The 22,144-nt window shown below is 35.7% G+C and overlaps 1 protein-coding gene across 1 annotated transcript in view; it reads right to left on the bottom strand.

Moving 5' to 3' along the window:
* The window catches only part of ERP44 (endoplasmic reticulum protein 44), a 119,674-nt gene that overhangs the window by 56,271 nt on the left and 41,259 nt on the right, over positions 1-22,144 (bottom strand). Inside the window, exons 3-4 of the mRNA XM_003820636.4 lie at positions 20,933-20,972; positions 14,520-14,635 (exon numbers count right to left, since the gene is read on the bottom strand). Coding sequence (XP_003820684.1) covers positions 14,520-14,635; positions 20,933-20,972 — 156 coding nt within the window. The remainder of the gene's footprint in view (positions 1-14,519; positions 14,636-20,932; positions 20,973-22,144) is intronic.

The raw sequence follows: 22,144 nt of genomic DNA, 5'->3' as shown, positions 1-22,144 counted from the left end.
AGAAGAGACAAAAAAGGTCACATATAATGACAAACGGGTCAATTCAGCAAGAGGATATAACAAACGTAAATACAATGCATATACATATGTAATGCATGTAATACAATGTAAATATATATGCACCCAACACTGGAACATCCAGATATATAAAGCAAGTACTATTATAGCTAAAGAGAGACCCCAACACAATAATAGCTGGAGACTTAAATACCCTACTTTCAGTCTTGGACAGATCTTCCAGGCAGAAAATCAACAAGGAAACATCACAGTTAACCTGCACTATAAACCAAATGGACCTAACAGATATTTACAGAACATTTCATCCAATGGCTGCTGAATACACATTCTTTTCCTCATCACAAAGCTCATTCTCAAGGACAGACCACATGTTAGGTTACAAAACAAGTCTTAAAACGTTCAAAAAAACTGAAATTATCTCAAGCATCTCCTCTGATGACAATGGAATAAAACTAGAAATGGATAACAAGAGAAATCTTAGAAATTATACAATTACATGGAAATTAATATGCTCCTGAATGACCAGTGGTCAATGAAGAAATTAAGAAGGAAATTGAAAATTTTATTGAAACAAATAATAATGGAAATACAACATACCAAAACCTATGGGATTCAGCAAAAGTAGAACTAAGAGAGAAGTTTATGACTACATCAAAAAATAAGAAAAAACTTCCAATAAATAACCTAATGATACCTCTTAAAGAATTAGAAAAGCAAGATCAAACCAAACCCAAAATTAGTAGAAGAAAAGAAATAATAAAGATCAGGGCAGAAATAAATGAAATTGAATTGAAAAAGACAATACAAAAGCACAGGTAACAAAAAGTTGGTTTTTTGGTAAGTTTTACAAAATTGACAAACCTTTAGCCAGACTATGAAAAAAGGACCGAAGACCTAAATAAATAACATCAGAAATGAAAAAGGAGACATCACAACTGATACCACAGAAATTCTAAGGATCATTAGCAGCTACTGTGTGCAACTATTTGCCAATAAATTGGAAAATCTAGAAGAAACTGACACATTCCTAGACACATACAACCTACCAAGATTGAGCCATGAAGAAATCCAAAACCTGAACCAACCAATAACAAATAATGAGATCGAAGCCATAATAAGAAAGCTTCTGGCAAAAAAAAAAAGCCCAGGACCTGATGGTTTCATTGCTGAATCCTCCCAAACATTTAAGGAAGAACTGATACCAATCCTACTCAAACTATTCCAAAAAACAAAGGAGGAGGGAATACTTCCAGACTTATTCTATGAGAACAGTATTATCCTGACACTAAAACCAGATAAAGGCACATCCACACAAGGAAAACTACAGGCCGATAAATATTGATGCAAAAATCCTCCACAAAATACCAGCAAACCAAATTCAACAGTACATTAGAAAGATCATTAATCATGACCAAGTGAGATTTATCTCTGGGATGTAAGGATGATGGTTCAACATATGCAGATCAATCAATGTGATACATTATATCAAGAAAATGAAGGATAAAAAACGTATGATTATTTCAATTGATGCTGAAAAAGCATTTGATAAAATTCAACATTCCTTCATGATAAACACCCCCAAGAAACTATGCAGAGAAGGAACATATCTCAACTTAATGAAGACCATGTACAATAGACCCACAGCTAGTATCATACTGAATGGGGAAAAACTGAAAGCCTTTCCTCTAAGATTTGGAATACAAGGATGCCCACTGTCACTATTATTCAACATAGTACTGGAAGTCGTAGCTAGAGCAGTCAGATGAGAGAAAGATATAAAGGGAATCCAAATTAGAAAGGAAAAAGTCAAAATATCCTTGTTTGTAAATAATATGATCTTATATTTTTTTTTCTTTTTTTTTTTTTTTTAATTATACTTTAAGTTTTAGGGTACATGTGCACATTGTGCAGGTTAGTTACATATGTATACATGTGCCATGCTGGTATTCACAATAGCAAAGACTTGGAACCAACCCAAATGTCCAACAATGATAGACTGGATTAAGAAAATGTGGCACATATACACCATGGAATACTATGCAGCCATAAAAAATGATGAGTTCATATCCTTTGTAGGGACATGGATGAAATTGGAAACCATCATTCTCAGTAAACTATCGCAAGAACAAAAAACCAAACACCGCATATTCTCACTCATAGGTGGGAATTGAACAATGAGATCACATGGACACAGGAAGGGGAATATCATACTCTGGGGACTGTGGTGGGGAGGGGGGAGGGGGGAGGGATAGCATTGGATTAAAGATTTAAACGTTAGACCTAAAACCATAAAAACCCTAGAAGAAAACCTAGGCATTACCATTCAGGACATAGGCGTGGGCAAGGACTTCATGTCCAAAACACCAAAAGCAATGGCAACAAAAGCCAAAATTGACAAATGGGATCTAATTAAACTAAAGAGCTTCTGCACAGCAAAAGAAACTACCATCAGAGTGAATAGGCAACCTACAACATGGGAGAAAATTTTCGCAACCTACTCATCTGACAAAGGGCTAATATCCAGAATCTACAGTGAACTCAAACAAATTTACAAGAAAAAAACAAACAACCCCATCAAAAAGTGGGCGAAGGACATGAACAGGCACTTCTCAAAAGAAGACATTTATGCAGCCAAAAAACACATGAAAAAATGCTCATCATCACTGGCCATCAGAGAAATGCAAATCAAAACCACTATGAGATATCATCTCATAGTGATTGCCAGTTAGAATGGCAATCATTAAAAAGTCAGGAAACAACAGGTGCTGGAGAGGATGTGGAGAAATAGGAACACTTTTACACTGTTGGTGGGACTGTAAACTATGATCTTATATTTTGAAAAACCTAAAGACCACTAAAAAACTATAAGAACTGATAAATTCAATAAAGTTGCAAGATACAAAATCAACTTACAAAAATCAGTAGCATTTTTATATGCTAACAGTGAACAATCTAAAAAAGAAATAAAAATGTAATCCCATTTACAATAGCTACAAATAAAATAAAATACCTAGGAATTAACCAAAGAAATGAAAGATCTCTACAATGATAATTATAAAACATCAATGGAAGAAACTGAAAGGGACAAAAAAAGGAAAGAAATTCTATGTTTATGGATTGGAAGAATCAATATTGTGAAAATGTTATTACTACCAAAAGCAATCTACCTATTCAATGCAATCCCTATCAAAATACCAATGACATTCTTCACAGAAATAGAAAAACAATCCTAAAGTTTATATGGAACCACAAAAGACGCAGAATAGCCAAAGTTTTCTTAAGCAAAAAGAACAAAACTGGAGGAATCCCATCACCTGACTTCAAATTATACTACAGAGGTATAGTATTAGGTTGGCACAAAAGTAATTGCGGTTTTTTGCCATAAAAAAAAAAAAGGGCAAAAATCGCAATTACTTTTGCACCAACCTATAACCAAAACAGCATGATACTGGCATAAAGAACAGACACAGGCCAGGCGCAGTGGCTCACACCTGTAATCTCAACACTTTGGGAGGCTGAGGCTGGCGGATCACGAGAACAAGAGATCGAGACCATCCTGGCCAACATGGTGAAACCCCATCTCTACCAAAAATACACTAATTAGTTGGGTATGGTGGCACGTGCCTGTAGTCCCAGTTACTTGGGAGGCTGAGGCAGAAGAATCACTTGAACCTGGGAGGGGGAGGTTGCAGTGAGCCGAGATTGCGCCACTGCACTCCAGCCCCACGACAGAGCAAGATTCCGACTCAAAACAACAACAACAACAACAACAATAAACAAATAAAAAACAGACAGATATATCAGTGCAACAGAAAATCCAGAAATAAATCCATATATCTACAGTGAACACATTTTTGACAAAGGTTCCAAGAACACACACTGGGGAAAGGACAGTCTCTTCAATAAATGGTACTGGAAGAACTGGATATCCATATGCAGAAGAATGAAACTAGACCCCTATCTCTTGCCATACACAAAAAATCAAATCAAAATGGATTAACGACTTAAATCTCAGACTTCAAACTATGAAACTACTACAAGAAAACATTGGGGAAACTCTCCAGGACACTGGAGTGGGCAAAGACTTCTTGAGCAATCTCCGATAGGCACAGGCAACCAAAGTAAATAAATGGACAAATAGGATCACATCAAGTTAAAAAGCTTTTGCACAGCAAAGGAAACAATCAACAAAGTGAAAAGACAACCCACATAACTGGAGGAAATATTTGCCAACTATCCATCTGACAAGGGATTAATAATGAAAATATATAGGGAACTCAAACAACTCTATACTCAAAAATGTAATAATCTGATTAAATAATGAGCAAAATATTTGAATAGACATTTCTCAAATGAAAACATACAAATGGGAAACAGGTATATAAAAACGTGCACAACATCACTGATCGTCAAAGAAATGCAAATCAAAACTACAATGAGATACTATCTCACCCCAGTTAATATAGCTTTCATTCAAAAGACAGGCAATCAAATGCTGACGAGTATAAGGTGAAAAGAGAACCCTCTTGCACTGTTGGTAGGAATGTATATTAGTACAATCGCTATGGAGAACAGTTTGGAGGTGACTCAAAAAAAGTAAAAATAGAACGACCATATGATCCAATGATCCCAATGCTAGGTATACACCCAAAGGAAAGGAAATCAGTATATGCAAGAGACATTTGCACTCCCATGTTCATTGCAGCACTATTCAGAACAGGCTAGATTTGGAAGCAACCTAAGTGTCCATTGACAAACAAATGGATAGAGAAAATGTGGTACATACACATAATGGAGTATTACTAATCCATAAAAAAAAGAATGAGATCCTGTCACTTGCAACAACATGGATGGAACTGGAGGTTACTAGGTTAAGTGAAATAAGCCAGGCACAGGAAAACATTGCATGTTCTCACTTAACTGTGGGAGCTAAAACTTAAAACAACTGAACTCATGGAGATAGAGCATAGAAGGATGGTTACCAGAGGGTGGAAAGGGTAGTCGAGGGTCAGGGAGGGATGGTGAATGGGTACAAAAAAGTAGTTTGAAAGAATCAATAGGCCGGGCGCAGTGGCTCATGCCTGTAATCCCAGCACTTTGGGAGGCCGAAGCGGGCGAATCATGAGGTCAGGAAATCGAGACCATCCTGGCTAACATGGTGAAACCCAGTCTCTACTAAAAATACAAAAAATTAGCCAGGCATGGTGGCGGGCACCTGTAGTCCCAGCTACTCAGGAGGCTGAGGCAGGAGAATGGCCTGAACCTAGGAGGTGGAGCTTGCAGTGAGCCGAGATAGCGCCACTGCACTCCAGCCTGGGCAACAGAGCGAGACTCCGTCTCAAAAAAAAAAAAAAAAAAAAAAAAGGATAAATAAGACATAGTATTTGCTAGCACAACAGGGTGACTATAGTAAAAACTAATTTAATTGTACTTTTAAAAATAACTTAAACCGTATGATTCGATCTCAATCGTTTTAAAGACAAAGGATAAATGCTTGAAGTCATGGATACCCTGATGTGACTACTACGGACTTCAAAATATCTTTTGGCCTGGCACAGTGGCTCACGCCTGTAGTCCCAGAACTTTGGGAGGCTGAGGCGGGTGGATCACTTGAGGTCAGGAGTTCGAGACCAGCCTGGCCAACATGGTGAGACCCTGTCTCTACTAAATCTACAAAAATTAGCTGGCCGTGGTGGCGCACACCTGTAATCCCAGCTACTCAAGTGGCTGAGGCACAAGAATCGCTTGACCACTGGAGGCAGAGGTTGCAGTGAGCTGAGAACGCGCCACTGTACTCCAGCCTGGGAGACAGAGCAAGACTCTGTCTCAAACAGAAAAAAAAAAATTCTTGTAATCCATAAAAATATACACCCTACTATGTATCTACAAAAGTTAGATAAAAATAAATTACCTCTAGACAGGAGAAATAAGTTCTAGTGTTGTTCTACAGCACTGTAGGGTGACTGTAGTTAATAATAATTTATTGTATATTTTTGAGTACCAGAAGAGAGGATTGTCCTGATGTAACCATTAAACATTATATACATGTATTCAAATATTACTCTGTATCTCATAAATGTTTATCACATATGAATTAAAAATATAACTGATAAGAAAGCTTTGTGTTGTAGTTCATTTTTTCTTTTGTACATAAAATTTTGCCTTACAACCAATGATGAGTTAGACTGGGTATAAACTATGGCAGTATTTATTTCATTTTTGGAAAATAATGATAACTGTAGTGCCTACAAAACAGTTCATAAGTGCTGGTACTGTTTACTATTCATTTATCTATCCATCTGTTCAACAATTACAACTGAACACCTACTATGTGCTAGATACCATTCCAGTGCTAGGAATAGAAGGGTAAAAACATAAGGTCTCTACTCTCACAGAGCCATTTTATCATTATTATTGTCATTATTAACATCACTGCTGCTGCTGCTACTACTAGTTGTTTCCACAGGCTAGAATATTAAATGAAATTCTTTTTTTTTTAATGGACAGAACAGTATGAACATATTAAACGAAATTCTTAAATGAATGAAAATGAAAAACTCAGGACAACCACACAGAGAACTGTGGGTCAGTTTCTAGAAGCCATCAAGTAGCTCAACTCTAAGCATTCCTCAAAATGCTGGCAAAAGCCTATTCAAAGAAAGTTTTTAAAAATTCAATAATTGTGTTGAAGGTCATTTATTACAGTGAAAATAAGCAAATTACAATTAACAATATCACAATACTCTGTATACTGCAGATTTCTAGCTTCTTACACATACTTTTTCAAAAACTCCAAGGAAGTAAGGCGCTTCTAGCTTTTTCCTTAATCAATGACAAACTACAGGTTCAGGACTTTTAAAATACCAAGTTTCTAAAAATTTGTAAAATTTCAAACTTACCAAAAAATTGCAATTGCATTTTTATTTATATAATGACCCATTATAGAGTATTTAAACAGACTATTTTATAATCTGTAATAGGACATTTTAAGTTGTTTTTATTCAGAAATGGGCGAATTCTCCATTTCTATGGGGAATTCAATTTAAATTACTTTATTTTGACTTTCAAATAGCATAGTTAACTGATAAAAGCTGTATCGTCCTGGGTTCCAGTCTGGCTCCCTCCATTTACTATGCAACCTTGGGAAATAACTTAGCCTCTCTGTATCTTTCAGCCTCTTCATCAGTAAAATGGTAACACAGTCCAACTCTCTGAAAGGTCAGTGCTCTCTCCTACCTCAGAAACTTCACGTCTACAGCTACTTCCATCTAAAACACTCTTCTTCCACTACTTCACTTGAAAATTCCTACTCTTCCTTCACTTTTTTTAATCATTTCCTCGAAAACGTCTTCCCTATCCCTGCAGACTAAGTCAGACTCATCATTTTGTAGCATTCAATACCTTCCCGTCAGAATAGATATCACAATTTGCGATTGTGTATTGTACTCTCTTGCCTTTCTGGGTGTGTTTGGTTCATTGCTGTAGCTATAGAACCTTCTACATAGCATTACATAAGGTAGGCATACATTTTTTTGTTGTTAAATGAATAATACTACTTAACTAGAGGTGTAATGCGTCGTGGTAAAGATAACTAAAATATCCGAAAGAACATGTCTAAAATCAAGTAAGCACTCAATAAGTAGTAGGGTTTTTTCCCAGGCAATTTGACTAGAAACTTTTTACAGGAACTTTTCCAAGAAATAATACTGTGACTTTGGATAAAAGGTCTCAGTGAAGCAGTGAGTTGGAAGCAAGGCAGACAGACTAAAGTACTCAAGGGCAGGACAGAGTAGGCTAACATAATACCAGACAGGTGATTGATACAAACAAGACATACGTGGGCATGATGATATCTTGATTCTGAGGCCACCTTCTGTCCTTGCTAGGAAGCTTCTTACAGATCTTCTGCCTAACAAAAACTAATCCTAAAGCAACAAGTAGGTACACTTGGTTGGAAAGAATACTGTAAGGAAACACAGACCACAAGAATTAAAGCTTTTAATTTGCAAAAAAAACCTAATTGTCTAAGTAGAAAATCTATGGACTGTATTTATAAAACTTATTGGAGCTAATAAGTTTTAGTATATAGGGTCAATATAAAAAATCAATCTTATTTCTATAAACTAGCAACAAAAAAACTAAAAATTAAAATTTAACAATCAATGCCATTTATAACAGCACCCCAAAATAAGAAATACTTACTGAGAGATATCACAAAAGATGACCAAAACATGAGAAAAAAAATACCAGGCAAGCCCAAAATGAAGGACATTCTACAAAATTCTTAAAGAATATTACTCAAAACTGTCAAGGTTGTAAAAAATGAAGACTGAGAAACAAATAGATCAAAGGTAACCAGGAAGACATTATGCCTAAAAGTGATACTCTAGAACAACAACAACAACAAAAAGACATTAAGTGGAAGAGGGATAAAATCCAAATAAAATCCAAATGTGCCATAGTAATATAAGATGTTGATGTTAGGGCAAAATAGGTAAGGAATATAAGGGAATTCTCTGTATTATTTTTGCAACTATAATCTACATATGATCTACAATTATTCCAGAAATAAAGTTTATTCTTAAAGTATCATTTACAATAGCATCAAAAAAATAAGAAATACTTAGGAATAAATCTGATAAAGCTATCCAAGACATGTAGGCTGAAAAACCACAAAGCATTGCTGGAAGAAACTGAAAATGCCTAAATAAATGGAGAGATATACAATCTTCATGGATTCGAAGAATCAGTATCATTAAAATAACAATTTCCCACAAATTGCCCTGAGGATTCAAAGTAACCCCAGTTAAAATCCCAGTCGCCTTTTATGTTGTCATTAAAAATTAGCAAGCTGATTCTAAAAGTTAAAAGGAAATCTAAATCAACCAGAACTGCCAAACAACTCTGAAAAAAAAGTACAAAGTTGAAAGCTTTACCTGACCAGACTTCAAAACTCTTTATAAGCTATAGTAATCTACGAAGTACTGGTATAAGCACAAACAGATCAACAGTATAGAAGAGACAGAACAGAAATAGACCCACACATACAGTGTCAGTTTATTTCAGCAAAGATGCAATGACAGTGAAGAAAGGATAGTCTTTTCAACAAATAATGCCAGAACCATATGCAAACAATTGAACTCCAATTCATACACTATGCCACATGTAAAAATTAATTCCAAATGGATCACAGACATAAGTATAAACCTTCATACTACCACATTTATAAAAGAAAACATAGCAGAAAATCTTTGTGATCCTGTGTGAGGCAAAGACTTCTTAGATACAACATCAAAACTATAATCCATTTTAAAAACTGACAGTAAGACTGCACCAACATTAAGAACATCTTCTCTTCAAAAGACACTCAAGTTGGAGGTCTCATACTTCCTGATTTCAAAACATACTGCAAGACTACAGTAATCAAAAAGTGTGGAACTGGCATAAAACAGACATACAGACCATGGTACAGAGTCCAGAAATAACCCCTCAAATATATAGTAAAATGATTTTTGATGAGGATGCCAAGGCCATTCAATGGGGAAAGAACAGTCTCTTCAATAAATGATGCTGGAAAACCTAGAAGTACACATGCAAAATAATAAAGTTGGGCCCTTACCTTGTTCCATACACAAAAATTAACTCAAAATAAATGAAAGACCTGAATATAAGACCTAACACTCGTAAACTCTCTAAACACTCTAAAACTCTTAGAAGAAAACATAGGAGAGTAAAGCTTCATGACATTAGATTGCAATTATATCTTGGATATAACATCTAAAGCACAGTCAACCAATGTAAAAATACATAAGATAGACCACACTACTATCAAAAATTTCTATGACTCAAAGGACACAATTAACAGAGTGAAAAGGCAACCTACAGAACAGGAGAATTTATTTGCAAATCATATATATGAGGGGTGAATATCTAGAATATACAAAGAACTCCTACAACTCAACATCAACAACAAAAACCCAAATAACCTGATTTTAAAATGGGCAGAGGAGTTGAATAAATATTTCTCCAAAGAAGATATACAAATGACCAATAAGCATGTGAAAAAATACTGAACATCACTAATTATTAGGGAAATGCAAACCAACACCACAATGAGATACCATCTCACACCCATTAGTATGGCTGCTATAAACAAACAAACGAACAAAACCAGAAAATAGAGCCCACAGAGTCACACACACCGTAGTCCCAGCTACTCAGGAGACTGAGTGGGAGGATCCCTTGAGCCCAGGAGTTGGGTGGGTGGAGGGGGGAGGGATAGCATTAGGAGATATACCTAATGCTAAATGACGAGTTAATGGGTGCAGCACACCAACATGGCACATGTATACATATGTTAACAAACCTGCACGTTGTGCACATGTACCCTAAAACTTAAAGTATAATAATAATAAAATTTAAAAAAAATAAAAACAACAACAAAGAGAAAATAAGAGTGCAGGTGAGGGTGTGGAGAAACTGCAACCCTTAGGTACTCCTAATGAAAATGTAAAATGATACAGCTGCTATGAAAGATGGTATGATGTTTCTTCAAAAAATTAAAAACTACCATATGATCTAGCAATTCCACTGCTGGATATATATTTTTAAAAAACTGGGAACTTTCTTTAAAGGTCTCAAAGAGATATTAGTACACTCATGTTCATAGCACCATTATTCACAATAGCCAAGGGGCAGAATCAACCCGTGTTCTTGATGGATGATAAACAAATCGTGGTATATACATACCACGAAATATTATTCAGCCTTAAAAAGTAGGGAAATTCTGACGCATGCTACAACACGAATGAGCCTTGCGGACATTATGCTAAGTGAAATATGCCAGTCACAAAAAGACAGATACTGTATGATTCCACTTATGTGGAGTACCCAGAGTAATCGCATTTGTAGAAAAAGAAGGTAGAAAAGTGGTTGCCAGGGGCTGGGGAGAATGGGCAATGGGAAGCTGTTGTTTAACGGGTGTAGAGCTTCAGTTTTGCAAGATGAAGAACTGGAGACTGGTTGCACAACAATGTGAATACATTTAACAGTATTAAATTGTACAATTTAAAATGGTAAGATAGTAATTTTATGTATATGTTACAATTTTTAAAAAAAAATACAAGGGTAGAATGGGCGAAAATATTTGCAAATTACATATGTGAAAAAAGACTTGTATTCACAATATATAAAGAACTCTCAAAACTCAGAGGGCAGGGCACAGTGGCTCATGCTTGTAATCCCAGCACTTTCAGAAGCCGAAGCGGAACAATCACTTTAGCCCAGGAGTTTGAGACCAGCCTGGGCAACATAAGGAGACCTGTCTCTAAAAATATTTTTTTAAATTAGCTGGGTGTGGTGGCACATGCTACTTGGGGGGCTGTGGTGGAAAGGTCACTGGGGCCTGGAAGGTCCGAGACTGCAGTGAGCCAAGATTGTGCCACTGCACTACAGCCTGGGCGAGACAGTGAGACCCTGTCACAAACAAATAAATAAACAAATTTCAATAAGAAAATAAACAATCCAATAAAAAATGTGTAATATTTGAACAGACACATCATCACAGATACATGAATGTATATAAACATGTAAGAATATTCTCAACATCATTAATTATTAGAAAAATGCAAATTAAACCACAAGGAGACACCACTTCACACATATTGGAATATGTAAAATTAAATAGACTATCCACTCCAAGTTTTGACAAGAATATGGAACAACTGGAACTCTCATGTACTATTAGTGGATATATAAAATAGAACAAATACTTTGGAAAATAGTTTGGCAGTTTCTTAAAAAGTTAAACATGGACCTACCATATGACCTAGCATTTCACATCTAGGTATTTGCTCAGGGAAAATGAAAACATATGTATAAAGATTTATATCTGAATGTTTATAACAGGTTTATTTGTAATCCTTATTTGTATAAAGATTTATATCTGAATGTTCATAACAGCTTTACTTGTAATAGCCAGCAAGTCGAAACAACCCAAATGTCTGTCAGGAAGTGAACAGATAAACAAATTTTGGTATATAGCCACACAATAGAATGCCACTAAATAATAAGAAATAATATATGCAACATGAAACAATCTCAAAATAAACATACTAAGTCCAGAAAAAAAAAAAAACCCAGACAAAAAAAACCTCATACTGTATGATTCACTTATATAAAATTCTAGAAAATGCAAACTAATCTCCAGTGACGGAAAGTAGATGGTCCTTAAGGATGATGAAGATGAGGTATAGAAGGGACAGACAGGGACCACAGAGGGGTACAAGGAAAATTTTGGAGGATGACAGCTATGCTCAATATCTTGATTGTGGTGATGGTTTCATGGATACACACATGTATCAAAACCTATAAAATTATAAAATTTAAATTTGTGTAACATATGTCAATTATACCTCAATAAATCTCTTTTAAAAACTGCTTTAGGACTGAACAATCTATTTTTCAAAGCACTGATACGTATATCAGTATATAAATTAAAGTTGTTTAAATGGTTAGGAAAAAAAAAAATTCGACCACAGAATAATCTGCCTAAAAGGCATTTCTCTTTAGAACACAGAATTCTTAAGGTTCTTCCAGTCCAAAACCTCTACAATCTAATTGGCACATAAGAGGTTAACAAAACTACAGTTTGTCTTACAATCTCTAAAGAGACTGTGGAAAATGTAAATACATTAATCAATAAGGGTTTCATAACAATCATTTCTTTAAAAGAATTACATAGAAGAGAAAAAATATTCAGAGAGATGCATAATACCTCAAAATATGCATAATACCTCAGATAACTTGCTGGTGGATTGAAAAGCATCTGAACTGTGCTATTTGCTCCCATAAAAAGAAAGCTTACTAGCAATGATGTCAGATTTTCTTCAAAAGTTATCTGTTTAAAAGATGGAATAAATGATATTTATGGTTCAAGGATATAAGTATTAAATTTTCTTCCCAATGAATGTAAGCTTTAGAGCATAATTTCCAATTTTATGGTTCAAATTCAGTAAAAGTAGGAAGTCTTATCTGCACTGTAACATCTAATTAAATACATAAAGAATAGAAAGATTTGAAACGAGAACCCACACCAAAAACATCATGTTCTCTGTCAGCGAAAGGTCGGAGAAAAGATCTGGAAAGCAGTGTGAAAATGTAGCCCATGTCTGTACTGACAACCTTTTATTGCTCCCTTCACCCTATCTAGTTATGAATTTCAGCAGACAGAAATATGGGGTGGGGCTCAGAAGACTGTGAAATGATTTACTATTGGAAAATGCCTTGCTGCCTAGTGCAAAGCTATACCAATAACTCCCCAAAATGTTTGAACAGAAAAGAGCAAATGAAGGCATTTGGTCAGAAAATCAGGATTCAAATTCGGGCTTTACCAGACACTGAGCTATGTAACATTGATTAAGCCACTTCATATCCATTTCCTCATCAGTAAAATGAAAAGTTAGGTGTGTGTACACACATACTAATTTTAATCAGTAGGTTAAGTATAAAAAAATAGAAAACTTGAAGAATGGGAGACAGTTCTGTATTCACACCAACTTACAAATAACTCAATGCAATAGCTTTTCGTGAGCAGTCTCTGTCTCCCAGAAACTGTCAGATGCTTGAGACACAGAGATTAATAAGTGGTTTGGTCTCCTCTTAAAAGTGAGCATTAAAAAAAGAAAGAAAAAAAAATTCCTGCCTTGATGAACAGACAATGCAGCTGATAAGACAACTAAGACACAATGAACCAGAACTACCAAATACAATGAGTTTAGCACGATGAGAGAGGAAAGTTCAAGTATAATGGGAACACACAGGAGGAAACACCACTAGCAAGATCACTAGTTCAAGTTAGACAAATCCGTCATGTATACGAAAAACCATGAGGATTTTATAGAGAATGCTCCACCAGGACAAGCAAAATGCAAGAGGTTGGATTTTAAGAGCCTAAGCTAAGTTTCTTAACACTCTTAATAATTATAATCAGTTGCTACAGCTAATTAGACTCAAAAATAGTCTAAACCAGAATCTTTTCAAAACAGAATCTTTTAAAAAACAGAAACACACAAAAATCTGAGACTATCTTATTTGAAATGACTATAAATGGTATTTTCACATGATTCTAAAACTAACAGAAATCCATTTTTTCTTCTAATACTACATTTCAATCTTATTTACTGATTTTGGTATTTGCTTTGGTAGAAAACACTGCTAGTTTTGTTCCCTACGCTTGACCTACTGTAATTTTTAAAATAACAACAAAAAAACCTTCACACAAGCAAAATGGAAAGTAGTGTTCTAAGTACATAAAAATTAAATAGTAACAATTTAACCAAGGTCACTAGAACCTTTTCGGTTTGTTCTCCACTTAAAAGCAGAGCATTTAAAAAAAAAAGAAAAGGAAAAAAAAAAGAAAAGAAAAGAAAAGAAAAAATGTGTATGTGTGCCTGTGTTTGGGATGGGACAGTTTCTTCTAGACTTCCTATTGAGGTACTTACAGTGCTGATCACAATCAACTCTGGCAAACACTACTTGATTTTCATTTGGAAATTCTTCCTTAATGACATCGGAAGCTTCCTCAAAAATTGGATGCAACATCTGACTGAAACGACACCTATACACAGAGAAGGATGCCAATTAGAAATGAAAAGCAGAAGTAATAAAATCTTATTTCCGTTATTGCCCACTGACATTTGATATAGGCATAATAAACGACTATGCGAGATAATCACACACTTAATTTAATCATGGACCCTGACGTCATTCAATGGAGATGAAGACAATTTTAAGTTCAAAGACTGTATACCAATTCTAAGAATGTATAATAGATTTTGGTTTTATTCATCTTAAGACAATTGCCAGTATTATGGAGCACACAGCTAAGGATCTCTTGCAGAGGTCATAAAACAAGTCTGAAATAAGCCCTCTACAAAGTACTATTAGGATTTGTAACTACTGAGGCTTGAACATTTATGAAAAATTAGCTTTCTCTATTTTATTTATTTTTAATTTTTTTTGAGACAGGGTCTTATTCTGTTGCCCAAGTTGGAGGGCAGGGGCACAATCTGAGCTCACTGCACCCTCCACCTCCAGGGCTCAAGCAATCCTCCCACCTCAAAATAATAAAATTTTAGACTATTGTGTAAAATATTTTAACTGTATTGCAAATATTAGACCTCTCCACCTGGCTAGTTCTATCAAATCTCACAGGCAAGTTAACACACTAAATAAATAAGTTATATTAAAAGAATATATGGTATATAATTAACTATTTCCCCTCAAAATTTACCCCTTGATAAAATGGGCTTTTATATCTGTAAACATACTAAATACAGTAAGTCCAGAAGCAAATATCTTAAATTCCTAACCAAGACTTCCTGTCTATATTTTCTTTTTTCTTTTACTTTAAACACAAGGCACAAACCCCCACAATATTCTACAAACTTGTTACTTCTAACTGTCCCTTAATCAAGCCAAACATTTCACAAATACAGTCATGTGGTGTTTAACGACAGGGATACACTCAGAAATACACCATTAGGCGATTTCTTCATTACGTGAACATCATAAAGTATACTTACACAAACCTAGACGGTATAGCCTAGCATGCACCTACACTATAGGGTATACAGCCTCCTACTGCTCCTAGGCTACAAACCTGTACCACATGTTAATATACTAAATACTGTAGGCAACTGTAACACAATAGCAGGTATCTAAACACAGAAAAGTTACAGTAAAAATACGGTATTATATATGGGACTTCTGTCATTGACCTAAACATCATGTCATGGATGACTATGTTCTAGGTAATTAAAGGGACCCAATAAGAAGGGGAAGAATCAGAATTAGCAACCAGCTGGGTTAGAATGGCCATTCTCTTATGGAAGAAGTATTAAGAATATGTAAACAAACTACAATTGCTACTGTTGCTTCCAGAGCCCTTTTCCACCAAATTTACTTAAATGATGTCAGTGAACAGTTTAATCCACATGTAATTAGTTCATACATATTAGCTTTAATACAATAAAAATATTGGAAAGCCTGTGAAAGGATGCAAACATTATACTTCCTCCCTATTTCTTCTTGTATATATATATATATCTCTTCTAGCCCACTCACCTGACTTCCTAAGGAGATGTCCTAGAATATATCAAGGAGACACATCTGTATCTTCAATCTCTTGCTTTCAAGTGGCTCTTTCCTCTTTTAGCATTCTTAAATCTCTCCCATCAGGGATAAGAGGATGGGGTCTGTGGACATCATGGACCGTGTCTTATTTGACTATGTATTCTAATAAACATTCAATATATGTATTAAATGAATAAATTGATAGAATGGAGGAACTGGAGCGGCTAGGACCGCAGGTTTGTGGGTTCTTACAGTTTGCTGAAAATAAGGTAGCTGGAGGGCAAGGGAGGCAAGGAGTAGGGGCTGATTAATGGTTTCTTGAAAAATTTAGATCTGACCTAGTGAAGAAAGAGCGGGCAAGCCTCTTTATGGCTTAAGGGCGACGTAAAAAAACACATCAAGGGCTTCTTTTCTCTAGATTGTCCAGTTTGCCACTCATTAAGTATTTAAGCATGGTTCATGTTTAAAATAGGACCTGTCTTAATACAGGTTGAATGCCCCTAATCTAAAAATTCAAAATGCTTCAAAATCTAAAACTGTTTGAGCACTGACAAGATGCTCAAAGGAAATGCACATTGAAGCATTTTGGATTTCGTATTTTTGGGGTTAGGGATGTTGAACCAGTAAGTATAAGGCAAACATTACCAAATCTGAAAAAATCCAAAAACTGAAACACTTCTGGTCTCAAGTATTTCAGATAAGGGATACTCAACCTGTACCAAAAGATGAAAAGGGAAAATGAAATAAAAGTTCAATTCCATAATTACTGTACCTTCATACATGTGTATCCATACACATGGAAATGTTACATTTATAAAAGGAACATCACAAAAGCAATGGATCTATTAAAAGGACCTAAGGGTCATCTAAACCTAATCTTCAATCTAGTGCTTAAATCAATCCTTAACAAACCTACCAAATAGATAAGTCTTTGCAGAGATATTTTGAGGGCACTTACTAATATGATCTAGTTAGAGAAAAAAATAAGCTTTGCAGTTAGGCATACCTGAATTTAAATCCCAGTTCCACCACTTACTAGCCATATGACCTTTCTGAGCCTCAATTCCTCAACCTAAAAGGAAATTATAATACCTACCTACAGAGTAGTTCTGAGCATTAAAAAAAAACCTATGTAAAGAGTCTGGATGGGGATGGTTAATAAGTACAAAAATATAGTTAGAATGAGTAAGATCTAGTAGGATGACTAAACAGAAATGTATTGTACATTTTTAAATAACTAAAAGAGTAAAACTGGAATGTTTGTAACAAAAATGATGAATCCTTGAATTGATGAATACTCCATTTACCCTGATGTGTGTTTTTTTGTTTGTTTTTGTTTTTGTTTGAGACGGAGTCTCGCTCTGTCACTCAGGCTGGAGTGCAACAGTGTGATCTCAGCTCACCGCAACCTCCGCCTGCTGGCTTCAAGCAATTCTCCTGCCTCAGCCTCCCAAGTAGCTGGGATTACAGGTGCCCGCCACGTCCGGCTAATTTTTTGTATTTTTAGTAAAGACGGGGTTTCACCATGTTCGTCAGGCTAGTCTGGAACTCCTGACCTCAGGTGACCTGCCCGCCTCGGCCTTCCAAAGTGCTGGGATTACAGGCGTGAGCCACTGTGCCCAGCCATGTGATTATCCTACTGTGTACACCTCTATCAAAATATCTCATGTGCCCCATAAATATATATACCTACTATGTTCCCATAAATATTAGGTAATTTAAAAAAAATAGTCTGGCACAAAACAGCATTATTAACCACCTACTACAGTATTACTCAAGGAGCTGCAGTATTTTTAAGCACCTCTATTACAGAATTATTAAACTGTGCCACATCCATAACTTCCAGAATGAACTCAGAGTCTAGACTTTGAGGCCACATAGTATTAAGTCTATGTCTTACAGCCAATTACCCAAGCTTTTTCAGCCATATAAAAGAGTATTAATTCATCAACAACTTAAGGTATTCTTTAGGTAATGTTTTCCCAAATAACTCAGTCCATGTTTCCAATTCAGTTTTTTCAAAAGATCAGCAGCACATTCTATTACTCTTTCTTGCAACACACAAAATCTCTCAGTCAGGAGAAAGTCGTTCTAGTTTTTCTTCAGACATCATCTAGTTGGGTAACCTTGGGAAAGTACTTCAATCCCCTGGATCTCAGTTTTCTTATTTTATTTTATTTTTATTTTTATTTTTTCTTTTTTTTTTTATTGTACTTTAAGTTTTAGGGTACATGTGCACATTGTGCAGGTTAGTTACATATGTATACATGTGCCATGCTGGTGCGCTGCACCCACTAACTCATCATCTAGCATTAGGTATATCTCCCAATGCTATCCCTCCCCCCTGCCCCCACCCCACCACAGTCCCCAGAGTGTGATATTCCCCTTCATGTGTCCATGTGATCTCACTGTTCAATTCCCACCTATGAGTGAGAATATGCGGTGTTTGGTTTCTCGTTCTTGCGATAGTTTACTGAGAATGATGATTTCCAATTTCATCCATGTCCCTACAAAGGACATGAACTCATCATTTTTTATGGCTGCATAGTATTCCATGGTGTATATGTGCCACATTTTCTTAATCCAGTCTATCATTGTTGGACATTTGGGTTGGTTCCAAGTCTTTGCTATTGTGAATAATGCCGCAATAAACATACGTGTGCATGTGTCTTTATAGCAGCATGATTTATAGTCATTTGGGTATATACCCAGTAATGGGATGGCTGGGTCAAATGGTATTTCTAGTTCTAGATCCCTGAGGAATTGCCACACTGACTTCCACAATGGTTGAACTAGTTTACAGTCCCACCAACAGTGTAAAAGTGTTCCTATTTCTCCACATCCTCTCCAGCACCTGTTGTTTCCTGACTTTTTAATGATTGCCATTCTAACTGGTGTGAGATGATATCTCATAGTGGTTTTGATTTGCATTTCTCTGATGGCCAGTGATGATGAGCATTTTTTCATGTGTTTTTTGGCTGCATAAATGTCTTCTTTTGAGAAGTGTCTGTTCATGTCCTTCGCCCACTTTTTGATGGGGTTGTTTGTTTTTTTCTTGTAAATTTGTTTGAGTTCATTGTAGATTCTGGATATTAGCCCTTTGTCAGATGAGTAGGTTGCGAAAATTTTCTCCCATGTTGTAGGTTGCCTGTTCACTCTGATGGTAGTTTCTTTTGCTGTGCAGATTGGACTACATAATCTTCTACCAAATTTTTTGGCTATTAATACATCTTGACAACCCTAATTTACTTTGAAAAATGCTACCTTTGAGACATATTTTATAAACAGCATTTTCTCTGTGTATCTTCAACTTTTTACTAAAGTTCTTTAAATAATCATACCATATATACATTCATTCAGTAGACATTATGTACTTATCAGCCACATTTTAAGCAAAGTGCTTGGGGATTAAAGTTGAAAATAAAACTATGGTATGTATTCTCACAGAGCAAACAATGTAGCAGAGAGTCACCAACTAGGATTATAGCCTACAAGTGTTATGATTGGGTAAGTATGGGTGTTACCGGAAATAACAGAAGGGCTCCTAATCAGAGTCAAGAGTAGGGGTAGGTGTATTGATCCAGGAAGATAACCTGAAGAAAATGGCATCTAATCTAAGACTTGAAAGATTAGAACTTAACTAAGTAAAGAAGTGGGCGACAGAAGAATGATCCATCCAGGCAGGGGAAATATCATGCCTCACAGTCCAGTGATGAAATACAGAATTTTATAGGAATTGAAAGAAGTTTAGTATAATTGGAGCAGAATGTGGAAGTGGAGAGAGGCCAGACATAACAGCTACAGAGGGAATAAGAGACCAGTTCATAAGGGGCCTTCTGGGTCAAAGTAAAGGATTTAAACTTTAACCCAAAGGTAATGTAAACATTTTAAGGGCTTTAAGAAGGGGTATAAACTAATCTTATTTACACTGTAAGAAAGATAACTCTGGCTTACATTGTAGAGAACAGAATGGAGATACGTAAGACTAGAGGCACAGAAAAGAAATGAGGAGACTGTAGCATGAATTTTAAGTAAATGACAGGACTGTGGCCTGGAGTACGGTAGTGACAGCTAGTAGGTGGTAAGCCTTAAAGGGTCAGATAAGATACAGAGTGTCTAGGGATAAAGACTATGCTGAATCTTTCCAGCTAAATCTCCCTTGTGTTTCAGAATCTTTCCAGCTGAATCTCCCTTCTTCCTATCTCCATGCCATATTCTGTAACATCTACTATATACCATGTTGTTCTAGATGCTGGGAATACTGAGTATGCCATTATCTCTGCCCTCAAAGTTTGTTTGCTAGGGCACAAACAAGAAAAGACAAAACATTTAGTAAGAAAAAGAAAGTGGTACATAGGGTACTGTATAAACACAAAAGACAGAGGCAGCAGATTCTATAAATTTAAAAACGTCAACATTATTTTTCCTTCTAAACTTGACATAGCCAAATCATGACTTATAAACACTACCCTTCTTCCACAGTCAGGACAAATACGGAATTGCAATATGTGTTCCCTTTGAGTCGGGGGTGGAGAGAGTCATATTTGAGTTATATGTTACTTGTTTTAAGATATAAGATAACAGAATCAGCTCTATTTCTTTCTTAAAACAGAAATCCTTACCAAATTAAACTACTTCCCTTGTGGATGAAACTTAATTGACTTTATGTACGGAATACTGTCTTGAAATAGAAAAAGCCTTCCCTTCCCCTTTCTAGCAAAGAAAAATTAACCTTTAGCAAGTAAAAACAAACCCAAACCCAAACAATAAGATTACTTACCAGTCAGCATAAAAATTTACTAAAGCAACATCAGCATTGTCTGAAATTGAAAGACAAAACCAAATAAGATATTTGTAATAATTTTGACATAATTAAAGGTACAGTTTCATTATGATCTTTGTCCAATATAAGGGTCCACTTAAAAAAACACAGTAACTATTATCTCTCACTCAGAAACCTAGAGTCATGGACAGCTTATATAATTTATGGGAAACTTTGTCTCTTTTCTCTGTATGCTTTATCTTTATAAGTTCACTGTATCTTTTATTTTATGGAGACTGGGTCTCACTCTGTTGCCCAGGCTAGAGTGCAGTGACATGATCAAAACCCAGTGCAGCCTCAAACTCCTGGGTTGACGTGATCCTCCCACTTCACCCTCCCAAGTAGCTAGGACTACAGGCAAACACCACCACACCTGGCTAATTTTTGTATTTTTTTGTAGAGACAGGATCTGGTTATATTGCCCAGGCTGGTCTCGAACTCCTGGCCTCAAGCAACTTCCCACCTTAACCTTCCAAAGTGCTGGGATTACAGGCATGAGCCATCACACCGGGCTTCCTTCGTTGCATCTTAAATGAATTTAAAGCAAATGTGAAATAAAGTCCAGATAAGGCAAGTAAGCTACTATCATAAAAAGTAAAGTGGAATGATCTGTATTTTATTTTTTGATCTTCCATATTCATGAATAACTGAGAATTAGTTCTGCAAATAAAATCCCACATCACAGAAAAGACCTGTATAACTAAGTTATTTTTAAACCTCACATATACCACCTAGTTGCAACAAGTAATCTACAACTAATAGTGTTGCACAAGACGCCAGTTTTTTAATTCCTATCCATTTAAGTTATTCCCCCCTACAAAAATAACAGCATCATTTGCATATCAAGATGTAAAGACATGAGAAAGATGTAGTGCTTTTTGCCTATCCCTAATTCAGAGAAACGTAAAGTCCTCAAGCACTCATGAAAATAAAACACAAAGATATTCTAGAATTTGAAAGATGACAGAAGTGAGAATGACATGTGAGTTTCAATTCCTTTCTTCCCTTTTTACCTTCAAGTTACTTTTTATATACTTGCTTATTCGCTCTAAAGCAGTGGTTCACAAACTGTGGTTCCTGGACCAGAAACACCAACATCACCTGGGAACTCACAGAAATGTAAATCCTTAAGAAATGCAAATCTTTAGGTAGGGGTCTAGCAGTTTCCTA

Source organism: Pan paniscus, chromosome 11, assembly GCF_029289425.2.
Source record: "Pan paniscus chromosome 11, NHGRI_mPanPan1-v2.0_pri, whole genome shotgun sequence".
Taxonomy (NCBI): Eukaryota; Metazoa; Chordata; class Mammalia; order Primates; family Hominidae; genus Pan; species Pan paniscus.
Note: the sequence above shows the minus strand (reverse complement) of the source record. Positions and strands in the feature narration are given on the sequence as shown.